The 19713-nt window shown below is 44.9% G+C and overlaps 1 protein-coding gene across 3 annotated transcripts in view; it reads right to left on the reverse strand.

The window, feature by feature from the left end:
• Positions 1–16280, reverse strand: part of LOC146208212 (arylsulfatase B-like) — a 32291-nt gene extending 16011 nt beyond the window's left edge. The window contains exons 1-6 of one of the 3 annotated variants that reach the window (XM_084591908.1): positions 16081–16280; positions 13933–14060; positions 5917–6076; positions 4790–4902; positions 3546–3656; positions 136–261 (exon numbers count right to left, since the gene is read on the reverse strand). In XM_084591908.1, coding sequence (XP_084448034.1) covers positions 136–261; positions 3546–3656; positions 4790–4902; positions 5917–6076; positions 13933–14025 — 603 coding nt within the window. In that variant the 5' untranslated portion in view covers positions 14026–14060; positions 16081–16280. Of the gene's footprint in view, positions 1–135; positions 262–3545; positions 3657–4789; positions 4903–5916; positions 6077–11449; positions 11977–13932; positions 14066–16080 lie in introns of those variants that run through there. The other 2 variants (XM_084591902.1, XM_084591916.1) reach the window with 2 other exon arrangements.
• Positions 16281–19713: the final 3433 nt, after the last annotated feature.

Genomic DNA, 19713 nt, shown 5'->3' on the forward strand with positions numbered 1-19713 from the left:
TTTTTTTTTTTTTTCGGAACCTGCATGCAGCTCTACCTCAGCGGGAAATAACTCTGTAGATTCTAATAGACCACAGGGACGGAAATGCAATCAAGAGCCTCGAAGGTGCGCTTCTGCGCTGTGTAGCACGCAAACCTTGTCTGAGTCGTGGTTGGAGATGATGTCGACGGCTCTGTCGGTGACGAGGTCGGTGTCGTATGTGCCGTCTTTGTCGGCCACCAGCGTCTCATTGTCCCAATAGTCGCGGCCACAGATGTTGTGCTGCATTACAACACACAGATATAAGAAAGAACAGCATTGCCTCTGCCTGCAATATCCACTAACTCTTAAGATTTGCCTTTATCGGCAGGAACATGATCCTGGTTTAAACTGGGTAAGAGCTTTGCGTGATTTAGAAAAAAAAAAAAAAAAACTGCTGCTTCTTTCACTTGAGGCGTCTGTCAGCGGAACACTTGAATATTTTTATTGATAATTTGAATACGTACACGGGCTACAGTGAGAAGACTTTATCCCAGTTTCTTACCAAAAGATAGACGTCATGATGTTTTTCGGGTCCGTTCTCCAGTAGAGACTTCACAACCACAATGTATCTATCTTTTTTTTTTAAGTAATTCACCAAAAATGACTTAGAACACATGTTTGGCGGCCATGAAATTATTTTCCTGCTTCAATTTGCTCTGCCTAATTGCTAGAAAAACGTACGTTGTTTATGTGCCAGCATAACTCTGAATCTGATCAAACTTTACAATACCACCAAAACTACACTCAGCTAGGCCTGCGTGCGAAAGATGCTATAGATTCTATCCTCAGTACCATCGGAAACCTTCGATATTTGTTTGTTGTTATGATTTGTTTGGTTTGGTTTGTGGGGTTTAGCGTCCCAAAGCAACTCGGGCTATGAGAGACGCCGTAGTGGAGGATTCCGGAAATTTCGACCACCTGGGGTTCTTTAACGTGCACTGACATCGCACAGCACACGGGCGCCTTGCTTTTCGCCTCCATCGAAAAGCGGCTGCCGAGGCCGGGATTCGATCCCGCTCCCTTGGGATCAGCTAGGCCTGCATGCGAAAGATGCCATAGATTCTATTTTAAGTACTATCGGAAACCTTCGTTTTTTTTTGTTTTTTTTTTGTTTTTATAAATACAAGCATTCATTGCTGTAATGTTCTACACCATTTGATGAGAAGGGCTACGAGAAAAGCGTCCTCTACCAAATCATTTTACCGGGACGGCGTTAAGTCTCTTTCTGCAGAAAATCCGGCGTTTTCCGCGTTGTGAGGGAAAAATCACAGGCATTGCTTTGCCACGTGGTAGTTTGCGGGTGACAGGACCGAATATCGATTCGTCGGAGGGCTGTGTAACGTAACGATACCACATGCTGTTAAAGTGTTGGAAGAAGCAGCCTAATCGGATATAGCTTAGTTAAGGAGGGAAAGCGGGATAGCATTCAGCCAGCCAAGGTCCTCCCAAGGTCACGCAGGAAAGTTCTCAGGTCATGGATAAAGCCGGGCTTGAATGTTAGGTGGTCGTGTACGACCGACAGGTGAATAACGTGGTGGCTTGGGGTTGTATGCTAACAAAAATGTTTGAGGTAATAGTGATACAAGTTAAGGGATTGGTAATTACGAAAACAGAAACACATGTACTGAAAACTGTAAGGGCTTCCGCAGCCACGAGCCTTTAAAGCCTTCGCGTTATATATGCCTTTAAAGACGGAGTATAAGTGTCCCCCCGTAACTTTGACTACCAATCACTTATTGAGGCTAGTCAATGGTGGTATTCACTAGCCTGCACTCAAGAATGCTTCTATATGTCCGGCTCCCATAAGCGCATAAGCGCGGCGACAACAAGGCTGCTCGAACCAATCACAAAGAGAACGCATGTGTGAGCTTAGCTTGCCATTTTGGCTATCATCTGTCTTACTGCCAGCGGCGGCAGGTTAGGCATCTCAGCGTAGGTTAAGTAATAATGGGTGTAGCATCTTATGTCCCCTTTCCACTCGTCGTACACGTAAAATACTTTATTACCCGATACGTCTTCTTGATGCACTGGCTGGAATAACAGGCGTGTAATTAGACCGAAAAGATCCAGCTTTTAATTATAAGTGCTATGAATATGACTTAGGGATTTTGCGGATCAGTTGTGTTGCAAGGCAAGAAAAAGTTAATAGGTATAGCGTAGAATACAGTAACATATAACGTTTACGGCCTCCAGGCACTCTCAAGCTGTTTTGTCTAAGGACCGCCTAATGTTGGAGAAAAAAAATGATGATGAAATGAAATGAAAACATTAAATTCGTATAACGTAGCATAGATTTAACATGAATCTCCTTTCTTATTGATAATATCAACGGTAAATGGCAGTTCAGAACATCACCTGAGACAGTACATCTTCTCACTTGATCAGTAAGCTGCGATTTTGCTCTTTGAAAAATGACGGACACGAAAGAGAGAGAAAAAAATTCAAGGGGCACTTTGACGATCTAAAGTGCGCAAAGGCGAAAGCCCATTGCGCAGTTGTGACGTCATCGCGCATGCGCAGTTGTGGTGGCTACTAGGTGTCGGTTGAGGTTTGTATACGAGGACACTGCGCATATGCAGCGCGTGCGTTTAAGATGTCTCAAAGATTACTGATTATTATTATCATAGATTAATTAACTAATTATCGGTAACTAGTGTTCATACACCTAATACTACTACATGTATAATTGATTAACTATGAGTACTGAAACCATCTTAATTTTTCTGAAGATGATTGCCAGCTGCAACGGGCGCACGCACGCACGGACACGCTGGCGAGTCGTGAGCCATAAAAGGCTTTTGCCGTGAAGGAGGCGACCACAGACGCTAATATAGAGACATCAGCCGTGCTTACATGAAGGCGACAGTAGCGCATCGTATCGCATCGCACTTCGTAGCGCCTCACGGTAATGCGATGCGACAGCGTTCACATGTAGCGCATCATCTCTAGCGCGGTGATGGCGGAACTCGGTGTCGCCTATTGAGATTGAGAGGGGCAAGTCGACTTACCCCTCTAAATCCAGCCCTGCTTGGCGCATTAATGCGATGCGCTTCCCTAGCGCATTACCCCTGTTTACATGAATGCGATGCGCTAGGAACCGGTTGCGATGCGATGCGATGCGCTAGCTGTCGCATTCATGTAAACACGGCTATCGTCAACGACCCCGAAATCGCTCTCGTGCCTGTCCACCATCTTTTCTTTCTGCTATGCTTTTGTACTTTATCCCAGAAATGAATTCGCTCGGGCAGTTTTACCGCATCAATTTTTTGAACGCCTTTTGCCCGTTACTCGCACCTCTACCTCCATAACTTGGTGGCATAGGTCGATAGTAATAAGCGTCTACCTCCTTGAAAAGCATGCTTTACGCCAAAGTTCCCTCTTCCTTTCCGTGACTCAGGGAGTGGTTCACCTAAAAAAAATGGACTCATCAAGGACAAAAGTCATGGGGGAAGCATGAGCGGTAAACATCATGAAGTACGCAAACATGCATGAAAGCATTAAATGGTCAAAGGACGTAAACTCACATGGTTCAGCATCTGTCTGAAGTAGTACTTGGCAATGTTATAGTACCCGTAAAAAGTATCGAAACCACGCCGCATTGGTAAGTACTCGGTGTCGGAGTACCCCAGGTGCCACTGAAAAACAAGAAAAGGTGAGGAAATTTCCGTGGCTGTTACGCATGTGATCAATAGGCAACTGCTATTACTGCGGGTTAAATGAGGCTGCCTAGCTCTGCAGTTAAGTGCCGAAGTAGTTGTCCTTGTGCCCAAGGAAAAGGCTGAACTGGGACGAGTTTTAGGCACAGGAGGACATTACTGATTTTTGTGAAACTCATGCTACGCCTCTTAGCTAAAAGCAAAACAAAATGTAGCAGAACAGTTCGTGGACATGACAAGCCGGAATGGCCCTAATTATTGCCAATTCGGCTTTGTTGACTTTTCCTTTTTCGCCACCGCGCGCCACATGAGCATTCCCATTTCAATATGGGAATTCGGTACCAATGAGATTAAATTGGGAGCGGTTAATTTTTAATGACATCTGTGGCTGATGTGTTCTGGCTGTACAAGGTAGTGAAGCGAAAGAGAAAGATTGGGAGTTCCTGCAGAGGGACCCTCATAAGTTGGTTACGGTTTACACTAAAGGATTAGTTTGTAGACTTGATCGGTAAAATGAAACTACTACAGGTATACGTATGAGGAGGGGGGGGGGGGGGGTATCCTAAGACTTACCAGATTTGCCGAACTACTGGCACCACCGCGGTATGCAGTCAGCTTTTTAACTGTCCGTTATCACATGCTTTCGGTCTGATTCGCAATCTTACTGGCTTTAATGCACTTATTCGCTAGTATTTTGACGTTTGAGCTGGCAGAAAATGGCAAAAGAGCGATTACAGGGCGGTTTGCTCAAACCTCATAGTACAATACTTATACGTCACAGCCGTCGCTGGAGATTTCAAAGAGAACCATAACTACATGAGAAAATATGTTTAGGAGTCTTAGATAAATACACTGATACACCTCCATGTACGCTAATATCTTATGAACCGTTAAAAAGAACGAAAAAACAACAACAGGCAACTCAAAATTGGGTGCCACATGAATAAGTCAGCCTCCTAATCCAAACTTCACAAAATCCAAACTAATTTGGGGCACCTTCGAATCAGAATTATATACAGCCGACTATAATCCCATCTCGCTGGGGCCATCTACGCTCTTCACGATACTTATCATGATATACGTTCTCATGAAAGCGCGCTGAATATGGTTACCTTTCCTAGGGCGTGCGTCATGTAACCGAGCCCCTTGAGTCGCTGGGCCATTGTGGGAACGCTCGGGTCCATCCCTCCCGGCTGCGCAGGAATCATGACGTGGTGCTGGAGACCTAGAGAGAATGCGCAAATATCCCCCGATTATCCTATGCGGATTAGGCTAATCGCCGGATTCGCAGCAGAATAGAGCATATCTAAAGGTGAGGCACATGAAATAAAAAGTAAAAGCTAAAACGAGCGACACAGACCAGGGGAGAAAAAAAGGGGGGGGGGGGGGACACACATAAGTACTCCATAAGTGTGTTACGCGGTGGATTTAGAGAGTTCCACCCTATTCGTTGACACATTTAACTTTGCTCTACTACAAACTGCGAACTGAATGAGGCGAAGTGCTCATACAATATTTCATTTTATCCTCAGTGAACGAACGCTACTTCGCGAAGAAACGGAGCAGGTCCGGCACGCGACACAAGTGTACAAGTTTTGATTCCTCCACTTGACCAGTCATCTTTATTTCCATAGCTCTGACGCCACGGCTACCTCACGGCTTAGCCCAGTTTGGTCGTTTCGTGGCATAGACTCAAGCTAGCGACGGTGCGATTTTCGCCATAGCTGGAACTCTAACGCGGTCGTGTTAAAATCATGTGAATCGCTGGATGAGTGCGTTTTCATTACGGAACAAAAACACAGGATCTGCGCAGGAAGTCGAGCAACAGACGGCATTCTTAGCGCAAAAAAAGGAGTACACACGCACACAAGAGAAAAGGAAGGGCACGGGAAGCTGAAAACCATCTAGCCCGTCTACAAGTTCTTTTAAACCTTTTTAAGTCCAGCAAGGGTGTGGTTTTCACCTCAACTTTTCTTCAGAGACTTCAGGTTTCTTGTGAACAAAGATTTACGCTTGCATGCCTGCCTATTCCTATCTCTGCCTGCCTTCTCCTTCGTCTGCCTTCCGCTGCTTGCCTCTTCCTGCGTCTGCCTGCCTTCCTGCATCTCTCCGCCTGCCTCTGCGTGCCTAACCTGCATGCCCGCCGGCCCGCTTGCTTGCTCGCCCGTACGCCCCCCCCCCCCCCCCCCCCCCTTTCCGCACGTTCATCCGCCCGTCTGAAAAACCGTTATCTCCTCACCCATCCTGATGGGATAAAGACCAGTCAGGAGTGCCGCCCGGGAAGGGGTGCAAGTTTGCAGCGTGTAGTGCTGGTTCAGCAGGATGCCATGCGCTGCCAGAGTGTCAAGATTGGGCGTTGGTACCTGGTGCGATCCTGTAAGGCTCGTGTCCGCCCAGCCCTGCGAGCGGGAAGGACCGAAGTGCATTCGTTTTCGGCCTACTTGCAGGATATATATACTGTAGGAGCTTAGAAACCTTAGAGTCACCGCTATTGATTACCACTGCGAGGGCGAAGTCTGACATTTTTACAGCGCTCGTTGTTATTGCGACAGTTTCCAGGCGGAGCGTGTCCTATAGTAAAATAGTAGCAGTCAGAACAAATCCGCTCCGCCGAATGTCACCCTAACCTTCAACTGCACAAGCGCTTTTAGGCTTCAACCATTTTCTTACAAGATGAAGAGTAAGGTGGCGTGATCACGTGTCCGGCTCGTGCGTGTACTCGTGCCCTGAACCTCGCTAACTTCCCAAACGAAGGAGCGAAGGCTCCCGATCAATGCATTTTTGTATGTGTAAACATTTCGCGCACGTGCAGCCTAACAGAGACTTTGCTCGGACTGCACCTTTCTGTGCATAATCGTCGCGGTGATGGTGGTGGTGATGTTGGCGCGGTCGTAAGAAGGTTTGCGGACTGTCACTCTCCAGGGCCTTTATTAGTAGCGTTAAGTGCTCCTGCTTGCGGCTCGCTTTGCGGATACTCTTTCGCACGCCTGCCCTTTGCTACCAGTTTATTTATGGCGAGCCTGATTAAAACAACGAGATTGAAATAACTGAACGAAAAAAACTGGAGTGAAAAACATTTGGCAGGTATTCTCAAATCATGAATGGCAATTCACTACTATCCCACATGAGGCAAGTATATAACAGCCATGTATTACCTCTAGGTAGCTATCAAGCAGAAGCATGGAGGCTAATTAACGACCTGGGTTCGCATTAAATTGGAGATTACGTCGGGAGCTGTGGAAAGGAAAATGTTAGGCGTAACGTTGAGAGACGGAGAGCGCGCTGAGTGGGGCAGGAATCAAAAGCAATTTACTGATATTCTATTCAAAACGAAGAAGGAATGGGTATCTCAGGGCTGGATGCCGAGTCAGGTGCTCTATTCCTAGGCCACGCAGGCACTTTCATATGCTTGCTTGAAGCGAGGATTTATATGCGGACTGATAGCCTACGGTTTCGCGCCATACCCTTAAAACCGGAGCTTAACTGTCCCCATAATTTTCGCTCACGAAGCTGATGCTGGATCTATAGGAGAACGAGGACTTTAACGCAGTAGCGTTATCAAGTAGCTAAAGGAACTAAATGCACTATAATACAATCAGTCTTTTTTTATCAACGCTATTGCTTTAAATGTCTGGGTATGCAGAAAATTGAGCGTTATCCGCGTTATTTCATTTCATTTCATTTATTTTTCCCTTAAAGGCCCGAGGGCATTACATAAGGGGGGAGCAAACTCAATATACAATGCGAACAAGAACAGGAAAACATAAAAATAACAAGAAAAGAAAAGAAAACAGAAACAAGAGAAATAATGCAAGGGTTAGACGAAGTAATTTTTAAAAAACAAAAAGAACAAAATACCGTAAGTAAATGGCGCCGAATATGTTATACAAGAGAAAAACGCTTTCACGAAACTGGTGAAACTTGAGCCGGTTGGTACGTCATAGATGGCAACGTCAGCACAACTACACACACACGTAAAAAAAAAGTCAAGACAAGGTAAGCGCTGCCTCCCCCGCGCGCCCACAATTCAGCCGACGTCATCAGCGATTTCTTTACGAAAGATGGTGGTTTAATTTTATCCTGAATGATTTGCGATCAGTGCATGATACGATGTTGTTTGGCAGGGCGTTCCACAGTACTATTGCGTCCGGAAAAAATGAAGAATTTAATGCTAAGGTGCGACAGTTGATACGTGCAATGCTATGATTATGGTTTAGGCGGCTAGATGTCCTGTGGGGGGGCTGTAGCTTTGCATGTCTCGTACGGGGATGATAATAGAAGTGATGTAGAAGACATAGGCGAGATATGATACGGCGTGACATGAGCGATGGAATGGCGATGGATTGTTTCAGTGCTGTGATACTGCTTTTCTTTGAATAGCAAGATGTTATAAATCGGATGGCGCGATTCTGTACGGCTTCAAGGTCGGTGGCGAGATACGCTTGTGATGGATGCCAAATGGAGGACGCATATTCTAGTTTGGGGCGAATGAAAGTTATATAGGCTAGTTGCTTTATTTCCGGGGATGCGGCCTTCAAGTTACGTCGCAGATAACCGAGTGTGCGTGAGGCTTCTGCGCAAATGTTTTGAATGTGGGTTACCCATGATAGTGATGGTGTTAGGTGGAGGCCAAGATATCTGTAGGATAATGCGGGGGTAATTAAAAGCGAGCCAATACTATATTGATGCTGATTCACAGTGTGTTTCCTCGTGAAAGTCATGGATTTACACTTGCTAATGTTTAAAGGAAGGAGGAATTTATTAGACCAAGAGGCGAGTGTATTAAGATCAGATTGAAGCAAACATGAGTCGTTGGTCGTCCTAATCTCTCTGTATATGACGCAGTCATCCGCAAAAAGACGTAATTTTGATTTTATATTACAAGGGAGATCGTTAATGTAAATTAGGAATAGTAGCGGTGACAGTCCGGCGCCTTGTGGGACTCCCGATGTTACATTGGTGAGAGGTGAGTGGCTATCATTTGCGGAAGTGAACTGCTTGCGTCCTGAAAGAAAATTTTTAATCCAGCGGATTAGGTTGGCGGGAATTCCTAGGGATGAGAGTTTCTGAAGTAAATGACTGTGGGGAACGCGATCAAATGCTTTGGAGTAATCGAGGAATATAGCATCTATTTGAAGGTTATTGTCCATGGATTCTAGTAAGTCATGTATGAACTCAGCAAGCTGTGTTTCACATGAGAGATGTTTTCTAAAACCATGCTGTTGAGGATAAAAGAAGCCGTTAGATTCGAGGTGTGCCATTAGGTTCGTGGATATAATGTGTTCGAGAAGTTTGGATGGGACACTGGTTAGAGAGATAGGACGGTAGTTGGATGCTGATTTGCGGTCACCTGTTTTGAAGACTGGAATGATTTGAGCGATTTTCCAATCGTCTGGTATTTCCTCCGATTGGAAAGACTGGGTGAAGATTAATTGTAATATCTGTGACGAGGTTTCCGATGTGTTTTTCAGTAGTTTGCTATTGATATGGTCAGAGCCTGCCGATGAAGACAATTTTAGAGAATCAATGAGGTTACTGATACCGTTTGCATTAATCTGTATCTCAGGCATTGTGACTGGTGGCGACTCTGATGGAGGCTGGGTCGAACAGTTCTGAGCAGGGGTGAAAACCGAAACGAAATAATGGTTCAAGATGGCGGCACACTGTTCTGATTCCACTGGTTCACCATCAGTTCCCATGAGGGCTATTTGGTTCGGCCGAGACCTGGGGGACAGAATACGCCAGAATTTGTTGGGGTTCGATTGCAAGATTCCAAGTAGATCGACTGAAAAGAATTTATGCTTTGCGGCAGCTACGCTTTCAATGTATGTTTTTGCAGACTGGTGATATCGGTCCCACGTAGCACGGCAGTTAGATGACTTTGCTGATCGATAAAGGCGTTTTTTCCTGTTTAGGAGACGTTTCAGACTTACGGTAAACCACTCATTGGTATGATCGGATTTTATATTTATTTTGGGGATGTATTTGTTTCTTAGGTTTATTAATGTTGTTTTATATAATTCCCAGTTGTGATTGACCGTTCTCGACAAGTAGGACTCGAGAAAGTACGCGTGAAACTGTGCAAGTTCGTTATTCATAGCTTCAAAGTTCCCCTTTTTATAGTTGAAGATTATCTTTTGAGATGCTGATCTTACTTTTAGTAGCAGTGATATGGAAATGTGTAGGAGAGCGTGGTCACTGATTCCAGGGAGAATCGTTACGTTTTTAATGTCGTCAGGACTGCTCGTCAGTAAAAGATCAAGAGTATTATTCCCTCTCGTTGGAAGTGATATGGACTGATGAAGATTGAAATCAAGAGTTAGATCGAGAAATTGCTTGGGCTCACTGGATTGTGAATTGCCGGGTACGCTGAGTAGAGGCCAGTTAATCTGGGGAAAATTAAAGTCGCCAAATAGAAAAATAGGTGAGTTGGGGAAGTTGTCCCTGATATATGTTAGGCTATTGTACAGTGAGTTGCCAAAAGATGGACCATGATCGGGTGGCCTGTAACAAATACCAAATACAGCTTTCGCAGTTGAAGTATGGACACAAATCCACGATAGTTCGAGTACGTCGTCGTGGCAAACTAAGGATGATGATAGTGTATTTCTTACAGCTATGAGTACGCCACCCCCACGACGACCACTGCGATCTCGACGATAAATGGTGAAGTTCAGATTAGTGGGAAGCAATTCGTTATCAAGGACTTCTTCAGTTAACCACGTTTCGGTTAGGATGATAATGTGAGCTTCAATGTCGTCAACAAAGCTAAGGAGCTGGTCACGCTTTGGAATAAGGCTTCTTATGTTGGTGAATGCGATTTGGATGTCGAGGTATGATGAAGGACGTCTGTTGGGAGCATGATTTGTTGCGCGTCATTCGCTAACATCGGCGTTGGAAACACGTACAGTGCATTCGATAACCGAGTCAGTAACATGGTTGTAAGTATAACACTTTTTTCCAACGTACAATTTATCAAGTCGCAGTTTGAAGGCGCATTTTTGAGGGCGAATAAACTTCAGAAGTTTGGAGCGAGCAAGACGTGTTTCAGGGGCAAAATCTTCTCTGATTGCGTATGGCGTGTCTTTCAGTTTAGGCCCACACGCCAGGATGTTTTCCTTGGTCTTGAAATGCGCTAGCCTAATGATGATTGGCCGCTGTTTGTCTGAGCAGAATGATCCTAGTCGATGTGCGCGTTCTATACATCCTGCGTCCAGATGAACATCGAGCTCAGTGGAGCACAGGTCTCGAACTTTTGTTTCCGACTCTTCCCAAGTTTCCTTTTCGACGTCTTTAAGGCCGAAAAAAAGTAAGTTGTTCCTACGCATGCGATTGTTTGCATCGATATTGGCGGCATGAAGAACTGCAAGCTCGCGTTTTATTATGTTGGTTTCGTCTATTTTCACATCGTTTGGGTCATTTTTGTGAGCGAATTCCAACAAAGAAATGCGGTTGTTTAGCTCCGATATTAGCTTTCCGTGGTTGTCTTGCGTAGCCTTAAGTTCTTTTAGTTCAGCAGATATGACGGATTGCGCGTCCTCGAGGCGTTTGAGTGCGTTTAGAACAGACGGATCGCCGAGTGATGTTGGCGGGCCTGGGTTGAGCTCAACGTCCCCTGATAGATACAGCAATATTTGGGACAACAGGTGGAAGGATATACAGTCGCAGCACATTCGCACAGCGCTACGCCACTTGATCACATAGGGGCAAGACACCGCTACAAGACAACGGTTGCTAGTTTTACATTCACTGCAATTGTTCATATAACCAACCTGTAATGTCAGCAGAGGGTTGAGCATGTTGCAGCGTGCGGTGTCGAGCCCCAGATGACCGGCGGCAGATCGCGGTATATATGCTGCGTGGGTGGGTCCGGTGACCGATGACGTCGATGAAGGGCTATGTTGCCAGGGGAGCAACAGTATCCGGGCTAAGTTCGGAGTGTCATCCACAACGGCGCTGAGCACACGGTCATTGACCACGCACTCCCCGCCGCGAGCGGGTGACGGGGCTTGAGAAAAGGGGCGTTCAGCAGCAGGCATCCAGAGTAGCAGAACCTGTAATGTCAGCAGAGGGTTGAGCATGTTGCAGCGTGCGGTGTCGAGCCCCAGATGACCGGCGGCAGATCGCGGTATATATGCTGCGTGGGTGGGTCCGGTGACCGATGACGTCGATGAAGGGCTATGTTGCCAGGGGAGCAACAGTATCCGGGCTAAGTTCGGAGTGTCATCCACAACGGCGCTGAGCACACGGTCATTGACCACGCACTCCCCGCCGCGAGCGGGTGACGGGGCTTGAGAAAAGGGGCGTTCAGCAGCAGGCATCCAGAGTAGCAGAACCTGTAATGTCAGCAGAGGGTTGAGCATGTTGCAGCGTGCGGTGTCGAGCCCCGGTTTTCAGGCGACATAGCCGATAACTGATTGGTCGACTGGCTGTGTGACGTCAGAAGACCACGTGACCTGTCAGGAGCAACCAAATCGAACCCCTCCTTTAATATGGAAGGGTGAGGTGGAATCGAACCTGCCGGGACCTTTACATTTTAAGTCACGCTACTATTATAGGCCACGGAGGCACGTCCATAAGGCTTCGTTAAAGCGGAGCTTTATATCTATGTCACGTGTTCTTTCACACGCTGGGGTAACCTAGGACTATGTGTTAATGAATACGTGTGAAATACTACAGGCACAAATTCTGGGAAAAGCTCGTGGTCTAACCATCAACCATAAATTTATATTTAAATTTATCAGAAAAGTCGTTTTAGCGGACGGTGGCATCATACTGCGTCCTTTCGTTGCCAGTAACATTTCATTTCTTAGGAGTTTCTAAGGTAAATAGACTACATTTTATGATTATACAACAGCATCATGCCGAAAGAAAACAAAGAAATACAACTTTATCATTGAAAGAAAAGTTAGGGGTTGTAAAGATGGTCAGCATGTGCCTTCGAGACCATGAAGATTCCAGGTGATACAGCTAGCTCTTGCCATGGCTCGGGCCGAATTGAATGTCCGGGTCTTCGCTGGCCTTTATTCTGCGTGTTAAGGGAGGGATCAGACATGAGTTCTCTAAGAGGTTGATGGCCCAAAAATCACTAATTATATGGTTTAATGATGCTATTTCACGGCAAAAGAGACAGGTTGGGCTAGTTTTTGAATTAAGAGTAATGAAAAATGAAATTTATGTGTTGGGGTATTTGTGTTCATATCAACTTAAGGCAGCCCACTTCTTTCTTTTTCAATAAATTTCAGCCATTTTTATTCTTCCATGATTGGCTTTTAAAATACGATCAAATCAGAAATCCGCCACACCAAAGACCATAGTTGTACCGGCGCTGTCATCAGCAGCATTTCTTTGAGCAGAAAGAATTGTTGGTATCTGCGGTAGGTTTCACCGGAGCTCATTCAGTTTATTTATATATTTCATTCTATTTCAAGCTATATTAGTTCTCTCAGTTATAATTTTGACAATAATCTGTGTATCTTAGTTACTGACACGTTCTACACGCGACTTAGACGATGCGCCAGTCGTGCTGTTACTATACTGTCATGTCCACTACGACAGCGCCTGTAGACGTGGACTGCCAATGGTAAAGCAAAAAAAAAAGTTTTAAATGGTTCTGTGAAGTTCGTCAGCTCTATTGCTGGGAATTCATTAAAATGAAAATGAAGCTTTCCAATAAAGCAAAAAAAATGTTTAAACCCAGTCGAAAAAAGCTACAGAACTGTGTTAAAAAATACGACAAAATATCCTGTAGTTCTGTTGTAACCACCAGATTTTTCTATAGTTCTGTAGTTCTTTTGTAGTATATTTCTGTTGTCGGTAGTTCTGTAGCACCTTTTTGTTGTAACTACAGAAATTTTTGATGTTACTACAGAATGTTCTGTTGTCACAACAGGTTTTTCGTCAAAAACCGCACAGAAATTCTGTCGTAACATCAGAAAATTTTCTGTAGTTTTTTCCGACTGGGAAACGTTATTATACTACCCCTTTAAAAGCGGAGTAGCCTAAGTGCCCTCCCTTTTATCCTTAACCTCAGCCAATCTCTTTCCTATTTTCTTTTTCGATACTTGTGATTGGCGGAAGCTATAACACGCCTGCGTCATCGCAGGCGTGCACCGAATAACAAACAGGGACCATCGACCGTCGCGTCTCTTGAACTAATCACGAGGTGTGACAAAAAAGAAAGAGAGACATGGAATAGAAGGAAAACAGAATCGTTTGTACAATACCGGGCGTGGCTTCTTCGTGTGGCACTTACCACGTCGTCAGCCATGATAAAGATGATGTGGGGACGATTTTCAGCAGCGCATGCTACGGAGAAGGCCAGGCATAAAACGTGGAGCAGGGTCATGGTGGAAGATGCTTGAGCGAGCAGAATTAATTCGCCTAGGAATAAAGAGGCAGAAACATTAAGAGAGAGAGACATAGAGTGCGTGTGGGTAGTCAGAAAGATTTTCAGTGTTTGCTCTTGGGCTAGCTGGTTCACGTTTGTGAAATCAGAGAATTTAGCGCAACACGACACTGCTGCCTGTTTATCGCCGTGTATCTTGTGTCGCACAGAATTGCTTCATTTGAATTTGGGCGAGTTTTAACATATCATTCTGCTATTTTTTTTTTTTCACAATAATGTGACATCTGCCGGTCCTCTTTCCGCAGCTAAAGCCATGATTTCGCGAAATTATTCTCCCAGGCTTCTCGAATGCTCCGAGATGAGGTGCCCAAAGCGTTGTTCGCGCAGCTGAGCCTGGTTATGACTGTTTGTCGAATGTACGCTGACGACGGATCCCGAGTGATGGAACTTTCGAATCTGCTGTGGTCGATGTTAAAGGATACGTTTACAGGTGTAGACACATAGGTGCGCGCAAAAGGGAAAGAGGGGGGAGGGGAACGGCGACAACTTTCCCTCCATGCCTCCCAATCCTCTAAGGGGGCGCCAAGTCTGCCACATGCCTTTACTGTGTCCTCTCTCAGACCTGTACCGTTATTTTTAAAGCTGAAAGGATATGGCCATGCATGATTTTTGACCGTACTGGCGGCTCAGGAATACCGTGCTACGTTCTAACAACTGCATGCTTTCCTAATGCCTTTACCTCCGGAAAGCAGGGTGGTGAGAAGCGCGTCGTAGCGTCATTTTTTCATCAACGGCAAAGATGGTTTTGTTCTTTAAGTACATAATATTTCTATATGCTGAAATTCCACTGCATTGGAATAAACATTATCTAACAATTACCCCTATTTGCGCTGAGTTTTTGCTGAAAGAAGTTTGGAGGGATGGAGATGGGCAGAGGGGAATGCTGGAGTGAAATTTAGCTCCCCCAAATGTAGGAAAAACCTACGCACGCATATGCGTGGAGAGTGAGTAAACGGAGCACACTTTCCGATAATATTGTAATTATGCCTTCTCTATCAGAAACGAATAAACACGGTTTGTACAAGACAAAGCGCACAAGCGTCCACTACAAACGTGCGCGTACCAACACCTGCAATTTCAATCCGCTTCCGCGTGAAAAATGTCACGTCTCCGTTTACTTTGTCCGCACCTGTATGTATACACGTTGCGCCGTCGTGAAACGAATACAGGCTTGCAGACTTGTGTCAGTTTTTAAAGACTGTACTCGCGTTCACATACATATCGATATATATTGATAAAAGATAAGCTTCTGAAATTATTAGGAAATTGAGCCCTTTCAGCTTCCGATTGATAGAAAAAGTCATTTTTTTAGGGTTAGAGGATGCGCTTCACTTTCCTATCGCCGACATGTTCGGAGGTATTGAACATGGCGTAATTTTTTTCCGTATCACAGAAAAGTGATAAGATACTAATTGGCGTTCGCGCTTTTTTTAGTTTTAGTAAATTGCTTTTTATGGGACCTTTAAGAGTTTCGTAGAAAACCAGAGGCAGGCGTTTTTGAAAGCAAAGAAAAAACGACAAGGATCTGCGAATATATTGAATGTTATGGGGCACTTGTAGAATATGTGGAAGAATTGCGTTCAAGAATTTTCTCCGAATTTACTCAAATTTCGCTGTATAAGTGGCGCAAATACAAATCGCAATTATGTATGCACCTCGATACTCTTGGCATCTTACAACAGGCGTGCAGTAACATGCGCACCGACAGCTGTTAAACTTATTTTCGTTCTCCCTGTATTTTGTCATGTTTTCTTGAGTCTTCTCACGCATAATCACACGCATAGTATCACACTAGAGTGTGTGAAATAGTAGTCACACACTTTGTACGAAAGGCGGGTAAAATTGAACTCGAGTAATTAACATACTCCACTAATGGTTAGACTATGTGGAGACTGACTGCAGCGATTATCCATTTCAACCTAATATCCGGGATAGTAATGGCTCGCCACCTAGGGCACCAACTCTCGACGAAAAAAGTTACTCATTCAGACTTACCTTTGCAAATAGTTTACTCTTCTTGTGGCTCGAAGTGCACAGGCACAGATGCATGAATGTCTAGGATCAGGACGAAGTAAAGCGCGAGTAGGGGATGTCGGCCGGGTGAACGCACCTGCACCAAACTCGCGCGGAGGAGATATGCAAATATCTGAGCATATTTCCGCAGCGCATGCTGCACGCTCGCGTTGGCACCGGGAGCGGATCGACGGTTTTTGGCTGGCGTGCACCAATCACAGGATGCAGTTCTCGCGACTTCCGGAACTGGGTTTCGCACCGTCTCTGCGATCTCTATTTGCCTTTTTTTTTTAAAGGCGAAAGCCTTCCTAGGCTCATGGAACGAAATACCGTGCATGAGATCTAACGCTCTGTGCGCGAGATTCCGCGAGATGTGTTCTCAAGAAGAGGGCTTTGTCTGGCTGGTTGGTTCATGTTGGACGGAAGGAAAAAGCAGCTAAAACGGACGGGACGTGTAGAAAGGCGTTGTCTATAACGTTCCTGCCATCTAATCCTAGGCTTCCCCTGATGGGGCCGGGACAGGTGGGTCACCGCCGCTTGTGGCGGGGGCTGGCCTGTCACTAAATTATCTGTTGTAGGCCGTCATCGCATTCGCCACCGCTTCAGTGGTGATGGACGACGGCCGTTGTTGTTGTTCTTCTTCTTCTTCCTTGATATTTGGCACATACCCACGAAGGGGGATTGGCCAGGGTTCAGTATGGACTGCCAAATATCCTACACAAACTGAATTAGTGTAATAAAATAATTGACAACTAAACAAAAACAAAAGATTTAAGATCACAAAAGTTATTGAATGAAAAAATATGAAGCAAAAATTTGGAGTTTTGTAAATTTGGAATGCAATTAGCAAGGGAATCTGTCCGTAGCTGTGATGTAGTTATGTAAGTACTGACAAATTTGAGGCAACGCAAATCCTTTCGCACTCGCACCGAAGGAGAGTAGAAGCGGGACCGATAACGTAAATCCCAAGCGTGCAATTGAATTTTCTAAATGCACCCTCCTCTGATGTGAAAACCTTGGGCAAGGGAGAAGGAAGTGATCAATATTTTCAATTTCACCGCAAGCCTCACAAAGGTTTGTGGGGCTGATCCCGCATCTACATAAATAAAAATTTAAGCGAGGAATCCTGCATCTCAGGAGAGTCATCGTAACCTCACACTGCCGTGATTTACATGCTCGAACTTTCCACGAGTATATGAGATGCTGGTATTCGGCTGTAAATAGCAAAGATTCATTGCATGTAGCGGCTAGGTATTGATATCGCTGGAAACGGGACATTCTAAAAATGATGATATTAGGGATGGTATATGGAACAGGTGCCTCAAGACCTGATTTAGCCAGGAAATCTGCCGCTTCGTTGTGGAAAATACCGCTGTGTCCGGGGACCCAGATGAAGCGTATTTCTTTCACCCACCCCGGTATGAAATACTTTAGTGAGCGGCTCAACAGAGCATCCCGTGCTGACTCCAGTGACAACAAAACAGAAAGAGAGTCTGATAGAAAAATTATTTTTGATTGACTGCAGGGAACTTTTAGTAGCGCTAGCCCAATTGCCATAAACTCTGCTAGAAATAGCGGTGTGTAATCCGGGACACGCACCGAAAAACTCCAGGAAAGAGACTCCGAAAAAATTCCAATCGCAGCTTTGTGCGCAATCACAGACGCATCAGTGGCAATTACAGTGTGATCAGGGAACTTTTCAAGGTGTTCACATAAGAGACTGGATCTTAGACTTGAGGGCAAGTGCTTCACATTAGATGGAAATATAGAATCATAATTTATATCCACAAAGGACGTTGAGCAACCAATAGGACATATAGAAGCAAGGTCCACACCAATGTTTGTTAAAATGCTCTGCGTATAAACAACCTGGGGCTTGCAGACCCTTGGCCACTGGTGAGTGAGAAAGAGTGCGGGGTTTGACACAAAAATAGGTATAGCCACACCGGGAGTAGTCTCAAATGATCGCAAGAATGATCTGACAGTTAGAAGGTGGAAACGGGAGTTAAGGTCCGGAATGCGGGCCTCCAAGTACAGAACAGTGGTAGAGACTGACTGTGGAAGGCCTAGGCAGAGGCGCAGCGCCCGTCTTTCTAATAGCAGCAAAGGATGCAGCTTATATTTTGGACACCCAGAAAAAAGAATGCAGCCAAATTCCAGAATCGGTCTCACATAGGCTTTGTACAAAAGTAGAAGAGTATCTCGACGCATACCAAATTTCCTGTCACTTATCCGTGTCTGTCTACCAAGGGCACGTTCACCTTTCCGAACATTAGACTTGATGTGAAGCCTCCAATCCATACCAGCATCATACGTAATGCCTAAATACCGCACAGATTCCACTTGAGGTATGACATCTGAGCGGTAGTTTAACGAAACATATAAGGGGGTTATGGTTTTAAAAACTAGCACACTACTTTTGGACACATTTAAAACCAATTTAATTTTGTCCAGCCAGACCTCAAGAGCATTTAGGTAAGCCTGTAGTGAACGATATAGGTCACAAATATCTTTTTTAGAGGCGAAGAATGCTATGTCATCTGCATATACATATACAGTGACATCAGGATGAACCGGAATATCGCACATTAATATATTAAAAAGGAGTGGGGAGAGCACAGAGCCCTGAAGCACCCCTCTTGTCTGTGCATAGGTGTCTGAGGTTAATGTGCCATCAGCGCAAAAGAATTCTCGTCCTTTCAAAAATTCCCTGATCCACGCATAAATGTAGAACTGAGGACGTAATAATTACAACTTGTTTAGTAGAATGGAATGTTCAATGCTGTCATAGGCCTTAGCAATATCGAGCGTCACTAACGCTGATACCTCCTTGTTGTACATTGCAAGGCGAATCCTGCTTTCTAAATCTACATGTGCAGACCATATTGAGCATCCATTGCGGAAACCAATCTGGGAAGAACTCAAAGCATTAACCTCTGAGATATGCTTTGAGAGGCGGCCATGCACAATTCTTTCTATTAATTTTACTAGATTCGAAGTCAAAGCTATCGGCCGAATGTTTTCAACATGAAATCCTTTACCAGGGTCTTTCAAGAGCAATATAATTTTCGCCACTTTCCAGATGTGCGGCAGCCATGCAGATTCTAATGATTCATTAACCAGATCCAGGAGATCCTGAGTGAAATCATTTGCTAAAATTTTGACCATACCTACCGTAACCCCGTCTCAACCTGGAGCCGAGTTTCTCATGGAAGAAATCACAGATAGTAGTTCTGACCTATCAACCTCAACATACTCTGAGCAGGAAATGGGAGCGTGCAAGGGAACTCTGCACTGCTCCTGGAAAAGTAATGCTAGTCCTTGCGCAATTTGTTCTAACTCTTCCTTTGCCTCCTGTGGGGACAACACTACTGAACTTAATGACTGTGAAAGGTGCGAGTTTCTATTTCGTTCCATAAAACGATACAAAGCCTTCCTGTGCTTAGGGTTTGACAAATAAGTATTTAAATTTTCGTTGTACTCGTCCATTGCCTGCGCTATGGCTCTTTTGAATGACGCCGAACAAAATTTGTAGTTTATCTAGTTTACTGGGCTCTGGTTATAAGAAAGGCTTTTCCATGCTGCTTTTCTACGGCGGAAGGCTTTCTCACACGC

The sequence above is a fragment of the Amblyomma maculatum genome, chromosome 1 (genome assembly GCF_055883805.1).
Source record: "Amblyomma maculatum isolate TAMU_Amacu chromosome 1, ASM5588380v1, whole genome shotgun sequence".
Taxonomy (NCBI): domain Eukaryota; kingdom Metazoa; phylum Arthropoda; class Arachnida; order Ixodida; family Ixodidae; genus Amblyomma; species Amblyomma maculatum.